At 41.2% G+C, this 7,273-nt stretch overlaps 1 protein-coding gene across 2 annotated transcripts in view; it reads right to left on the reverse strand.

Annotated features, from left to right (window-relative positions):
- The window catches only part of PSMA1 (proteasome subunit alpha 1), a 15,596-nt gene that overhangs the window by 8,004 nt on the left and 319 nt on the right, over positions 1–7,273 (reverse strand). The window contains exons 2-5 of one of the 2 annotated variants that reach the window (XM_006018230.3): positions 6,056–6,100; positions 2,084–2,185; positions 1,427–1,530; positions 818–906 (exon numbers count right to left, since the gene is read on the reverse strand). In XM_006018230.3, coding sequence (XP_006018292.1) covers positions 818–906; positions 1,427–1,530; positions 2,084–2,185; positions 6,056–6,100 — 340 coding nt within the window. Of the gene's footprint in view, positions 1–817; positions 907–1,426; positions 1,531–2,083; positions 2,214–6,055; positions 6,101–7,273 lie in introns of both variants that reach the window. The other variant, XM_025197406.1, reaches the window with a different exon arrangement.

Genomic DNA, 7,273 nt, shown 5'->3' on the forward strand with positions numbered 1-7,273 from the left:
ACCACAGGGCCTTGATCTACACCCCCCCCCCTTCCCATCAGACTTACCAGCTGCACACAGCACTCCACACTGCCAGCTCTGCTCCTCGCTGCCTACATGCTGCGCTGCAGCTGTGCACATGGGCATTTATCAGACAAATTAATCGGCCGCATCAGGTTGATTTCTGATACAGAATTTTTTCTTTATATCCGTGCCAACCTGATATCTGATGCATCAGTGCGCCTCTACTTTTTTTCTGTATTAGAAATATCCTTTCAGGGAAACAGATTTTATTCTTCATCTTGAATACCAATGACAAGGTCTTTACCTCCAATAGGACCAGACCAATTAGTTTTTCCAAAGAAATGACTAGTATAATCACACAAGTAATATGAACAACTGTTTTTTATAATCAATTTAATTCCTTTCCCTTTGGAGCACCTGTTATGTTATGGTATGAACCATTCATTGTGTTCCACTGAAGGCTGAATGCTTTCCCTCAAAAGGAAACATTAACTGGAACAGTGTGGGTGTTCCAGAAAATGAGTATTCAAAATAGTGTTTTGAAAAGGTAGACAAGTTCCCCTGTATGGCATTTCATTTCCCCGTCAACCAATTCAATGGATAATAAAGGATATCCTCTCAAAGAATAAGCAAATAAGATCTTTACATCTATTTCCTGTTAACTTTCAGAGCAATGTGTGTTTGTGTCTGGGAAAATTGAACATAAGCATTGAAGTATATAATCAGCTATAAAAACACACTAAAAACTAAACTGAACTTTAAGAAAAACAAAGTCATAAATGTCAAAAATGTATTTTCATAACAAAAAGGATACTGCTCCCAATTAGAGACACTAAACGCGACACTGGAAGAGGCCTATCAAAAACAAATCTAGAATCCAGACATTCCTGACGCATGAAATTGCTGTAAAAGAGCAAAACACACACAGATTACCAACACAATGAGGTTTTTCCTGCTTGTTTTTCTGCATAAAGCTAAGGGACAACACAGCACAACACAATACAATTTCATTTTATGACCCATGATTATTTAGAAAGTTGACCACATGGCTGAAAAAATATTACACAACTGCAACAGTATAAATGAAAGGAAAGTAGAAATTTATGCAGATTGAAGAGGGTCATTTGAAGCAAAACAAATAAAATTAAGATGAAATATTCCTTTGCAATTTTACTAAAATAAATCATATTTGAGTGGATTCTTCATTGCCTCTTCTTTGCCTTCCTAACCAAGTGAGAAACATCGTTTACTTGGTTTACATTTATCCTGTTTGCCAAAACCACAGTTGAAAATTAAACCTTTCTAGAGCTTATTTAAACCACCATCTAGGAGCTTGCCTAATGGTCATAAAAATCACATTTAATAATTACACAAGAAATGTACAAGCAGTTTTACCTTATGTACATGCACACAATATACTCACCATAACAGTCTTGCATCAGCAGTAAGGCCAGCAATTGAGATGCCAATATGGTTGTCAACATAGAGGATTTTTTTCTGGTGAGCTGCTAGCTCAGACTGTGCTCTCTACATCACAAAAGATCATAAATCATAAAAGTTACTGTGGCAGACTACACAGACCAATAAGTAGGGACCTGTTTTTAGCATTCATAAAAATGACTGAATGCAACCTCACAAAACAGCCCAAACTCTGTAACCTTGAAAAAAAAAAAAAATGTAAAATTAAAGGCCAATCCCACCTGAAGAAGAAACCTATTGATGAAAAAGAATTGGGCTTTCTAATTGGAAATACATAAATACAATATATTTTAACTTTTTTAGCATTTAACTGCAAATATGAAGATTCCACTGAACCAACTTATTTTGTTTTATAACTATGCATTTTCATCTACTTCTTCCATTTTACAATAGGATTAAGGCCCAATTCACCACCAAGAGATTAATATTAATAGTGCTATAACACCACGAGGATATGATAAGTATTCTAAGGTACAATAAACAAAAATTTAAGAGACAAACTTACTCAGCCTCAACTGCATTCTCATTTAGAGACAAATCTTTAAAAGAAGGGCATGGTAAATAAAAGAAAAGATATTCTAAATTTTATTTTTAAATTTACCTTTAAAGCAACCAGAACAGCATGCACTTTTGATTTCAGCCCCACAGTAGCTGAGCCTTGCTTCACAGCTTCCATGGCATACTCTATTTGATGAATCCGGCCCTGCAGAATGAATTCAAACTTAATCACTCTAAAAAAAAAAAAATCAACCCTGTAAACAAAGTAAGCAGAGACACTATGCACAAAGAGTAAAATTTAGGCCCTATTTTAAAGTCTGTGCGAATTTTTCTTTCGACTTCAACTGGGACCAGAATTACCTTAGCTCACAGATAAACATTAGCCACATATCTGAAAGTTATTGTGGTTTCATAGTCACATCTGCAGTCCAGTTATATTAATCAAACAACAGACTGTCAGCAAATTCCAAATAAAAATAGCATGCATGAGAAGACTGGAAGAAGTAGAACGCAAAGCTTGAGTATGCAGAGCTGGAACTCTGCCCTCACATGTCCTTGCACAATGTATGCATCTATCTGATTAACACAGACCAGAGGTAGGCAAAATATAGCCCACAAGCTGGATCTGGCCTGCCAGGCAATTTCATCCGGTCTGCAGGCACCCAGCAACTAACTGCACCACACCCAGCCTACGCACCTCGCTCCCACCCTCATGTGCAGAAGGGCCCGTCCCAGCCATCACGCAGCTTCCGGGAGGGCTGCTGCTGCCACTTCTGCAGCTGCCGGGGGACCTGCTCAGTTTCCCTGGCATCCAGTGGCTCCTCGTCTCCCTGCCGCAGCACTCGGTCCAGGCAGCAGGTAGGGAAGTGGTGGGGGGAGCTGTGACTGGGCGGAGTGTGAGGCTGGCAGGAGCGCAGAGCTCAGCAGGCAGGGTGTGAGGGAGGGAGGGAGGGAGGGAGGAAGGGCAGGAACCTCCTATGGTGCGCAGACCCTGCCACTGGCAGCAGGAGCTCCAGCCAGCACTGCACATGGTGGCAAGGAGCGCAGCCAGGCCAGCCTTCCACTATCACGCTGCCTGCAGTGCACGTGCAGCTCCCGGCACTCATGCCACCAGGGGAAACCCTATGTAATGGAGCTGGCTGCCTTCCCTGCCATGCAGGTCCCAGGACTCCACTGCAAGTAGAGGACAGCTCCACCCCCTGCTTCCCAGCAGAGTCCTGGGACCTGCACAGCAGGGAGCAGGGAAAGCAGTTTGTTCCATCGTGCAGGGATTCCCCTGGTGGCTTGTGGTGCACAAGCATCTTGGGGAGGCCTGCACGATAGTGGTGGGATGTCTTGGCTATACTCCTTACAGTGCTGGCTGGAGCCACGCACCACGGAGCTACAATGACTGTGAGGACCACAGGTGCCCGCCACCTGCTGCTGCTGCCACTGGCTGTGCGCCACGGGGGGCAATGTGTGATGGGTCTGCACCCCCTCCCTCATCTCTCACAACCCCCACATATCCACATTCTGCCCCCACAACCCCCTACACATATACACCCCTCCAACATACCCAATGCCCCCCCAAATACACAGCTACCCCCCTCACAAACCCTACACACCCACCCCAACCACACCCCACCATATACACACACCACACACAATGCATAATACAATATTTTTTTAAGGATCTCTACATCATAGCTTGAAAACTTTTCCAGACACTTATTAACCTGCAGCTACTGGAAGGCATAGGGATGAAGATGAGAATTGTAATCTTCCTGTGTTACAATCTCACACCTCCTACAGCTTTAAACTAGCAACAGCTACTTGGCTTTGAAATGAAGCATTTCACTATAAGGCAGAGTGCATAATTCTACAGTGACAATTTGTGGAGACAAAGTCTAGCAACGATGACTGTGAAAATCAACTTGAAAACAAAACCAAAAGTAAACCAAGAATGACAACTGTTTGCGAATGGAGGCTGCCTTAAGCAGATACCTCTGAGAACTGCTCCAAATCAAATCAATAAAGCTCAGAAGGCAAACTGAATGTTTAATGTGTATATGTCAATGTTATAAAGGCTATTTTAAATGTGCATCTCAGCAGCTAGATGTTACTGCTAAATCCATCAGCAATGAAATGGTCTACAATGCTAAGACTTAAATTGTCACCTCTAAATTTTAGTTAGCTTCCCACTGAGATGAATGGACAGTTCATACAACTGCAGACAGTGGTCCAGAGATACTGCTGCATAACTTATACTCCACTCAAGTTTTCAAGATTATTTCCATAATAATGAAAACTAGAAACTTTATTTTCTTATTTGAAAACAAATTCTGGTTCTTTCACTAGATGACAATGTTTAATGGTGAAAGTCTTCACGAATAATAAATACAAGTAAAAACTCTTACTGAAGCATAAAAAGCTGAAAAGATTAACAAACTTTAAAAATAACCCACATCTTTAATTGTGCCAAGAACCATGAGAAAGATAGTTTTTAGATTTCAAAATTCTGTAATTTGCTACAGCTATCTGAAAATAGTTGGACTCCTAAAGCAAGGGAAAAGGACCATTTCAAGATGTAGTGGACTGAACTTCCATCTATATCAAACAACTGCATTATTTACTGAACTACAGTGTCTTTAACCATTGTTTACACTGTAAAAAACAATGGTTATCTATTATTTAATTGCAATGAAAACTCTTTGGCCAAGGGGCTAGTTTGTAATATAGTTGCACTCTGTAACAACATAATTGGTGAAACTGACTAGTAGCCATCTATTTAAAGTCTTCTAAATAACTAGTTCTGTCAAGTTCAGGGCTGTCATTAGAAGCAGAAGGCCTGAGAAACAAGATAGCCAGGCTTAATGAAGCACTTAGCCCATACTGTTCCTGTGGTTAAGGGGCACTGTTTACACTGGGTTGTATATTGTTCACCCACGAAGAGGCTGTGCCCTAGATGGAGTACAATGTATTTTTCAGAATGCTCATTCTGAAGTCATAGACAAATGACTATAGACAAATTTATTTCTTAATATAAATGCAAATCTCAATACAAGCTTAACTATGGTGCCATTATGAAGCCTCTATGATTACATGGAGTGCTACTCCACGTAGTGTGCAAGGCAGGTTCCAGAATATATTTGTATTTGGAAAACTAAAAACTGGCACTGTGCAAAATATATTGGAGGAGTGTAGAATAAACCGTATTACAGAAAGGCAAGATCTCAAATCATTTACATACTCTAGCTCTTGATTCATAAATACTTCATACAACGTGCAAAATCAAATATAGCTGCCGTGTAAACTATTCTATATTTACATAATTACATGTTTCAATGACAAAAATAGTTTTTAGTGTTTGAGTACTACAATGGGGAAAGACACCCATTTAAATGTTGAAGATGCAATAAAGTAACTAATCAGTATTACAAAAAAAATATATCATTTTTTGAATCAGAAGAGGAAATAGCTCCCCTGTTGTAATCCACCTAGAGAGCCAAACAGACCTGTGCAGACATGTTAATTATTCTTTATGCTCTGCACACAAGCAAAACACCAATTAATAATGACATAACAAAAAAAGCTTGTAATAAAATGTTATTGACATTATTCTTGGAACTGTAAATTTAACAGCCCTCTGGTATTTTAGGGCAAACACCTGAAGAATAGTCCAGTCATTAGAGGACACACCTAAAACCAAGGAGAAATGGGTTAAATTCCTTGTTCCTCAAGAATTCCTGGGTGACCATGGATGCATCATTTAGCATCTCTGAAGCTTATGTGCCCTTTGTAAAACACGGATTCTAATAACTCACCTACTTTCCTGGGGTGTTCCTGGGATTTTGAGGGAGATTTAAATACTGCAGGGATGGGAAAAGTAGATGTATAGTACCTGTGATAGGCAGCCCTATTCATACTGTGCTTTAGAACACCCAAAAGTCATTCAAGGAGCAACATCAGCTTGTCATACTCTTCAAGCTATCCTAAAGAGGCTGGACACTGAATGCCTGGATGCAACTGCCATCAAGAGAGAAAAAGGAAACCAGTAAAAATGGGAAGCAAATAACCATAATTGAAATCTTTTTACCTGAGGGCTCCAAACCGTAACATCGTTATCATACTGGTTGCGAAACTGAAATGAATATATTAAAACTTGTTAGTATGAATATATGCAAATAGGAAAACAAATGTCTATTATATTAAAAACATTTTCTTTAACCTGAAACCAGAATTAGACAGAAATATGCTCATTTGATAAACAGTGACAGATAAGTAGCACGTTTAACTTGATTGGTGAACTTGCATCCAAACTAAAGCACTAAGGTGATAGGAAATTATGAAGCAGTAAAGCATTCAACTGTAGAGGCACCACTACCCCACTTACACAATGAAGCCTTTTCTTTGCCCAAGCAGCAAACAGCTGAAGGAAAAGCAGTGTATGATTCTCTCAGCACTAATATAAGCATTACATCATCTACACATCCTAAGCAGCAGCTCTGCAAAAAAGGACCTGGGGGTTACAGTGGACAATAAGCTAAATATGAGCCAGCAGTGTGCCCTTGTTGCCAAGAAGGCTACTGGCATACTGGGCTGCCTCCGTAACAGTGTTGCCAGCAGACTGAGGGAAATGATTATTCCCCTTTATTCAGCACCAGTGAGGCCACACCTGGAGCACTGTATCCAGTTTTGGGCCGCCTGCTACAGAAAGGATGTAGACAAACTGGAGCGAGTCCAGTGGAGGGCAACGAAAATGGTTTGAGGGCTGGGGCACATGACTTCTGAGGAGAGGCTGAGAGAACTGGTATTATTTTAGTCTAGAGAAGACAAGACTGAGAGGAGATTTAATAGCAGCCTTCAACTACCTGAAGGGGAGTTTGAAAGAGACTGTTCTCAGTGGTGGCACATGACAGAACAAGAAGCAATGGTCTTAAATGGAAGCAAGGGAAGTTTAGGTTAGATATGAGGAAAAACTCTCAAGAAGATAGTAGCAAAGCACTGGAACAGGCTACCCAAAGAAGTGCTGGACTCTATCTTTGGAGGTTTTAAGGCCCAGCTAGACAAAGCCTTGGCTGGCATGACCTAATTGGGGCTGGTCCTGCCTTGAGCAGGGGGGTGGGACTAGATGACCTCCTACCAACCCTCATTGTCTGTGACTATGAAAAAGACCTGTTTTTTCTTTTATTTGTGTGGGGGGTGGAGTCCTCGGCTCCCATCACTCCCCCGAGGGGAGGGGCCGCGGGGCAGCTGCAGCCCCGGGGCACCAGGTCCCCGGAGACCGCAGCGGTGCACGGGAGGGGGCATGCGC

Source organism: Alligator sinensis, unplaced genomic scaffold (genome assembly GCF_000455745.1).
Source record: "Alligator sinensis unplaced genomic scaffold, ASM45574v1 scaffold502_1, whole genome shotgun sequence".
In the NCBI taxonomy this organism is placed as follows: Eukaryota; Metazoa; Chordata; order Crocodylia; family Alligatoridae; genus Alligator; species Alligator sinensis.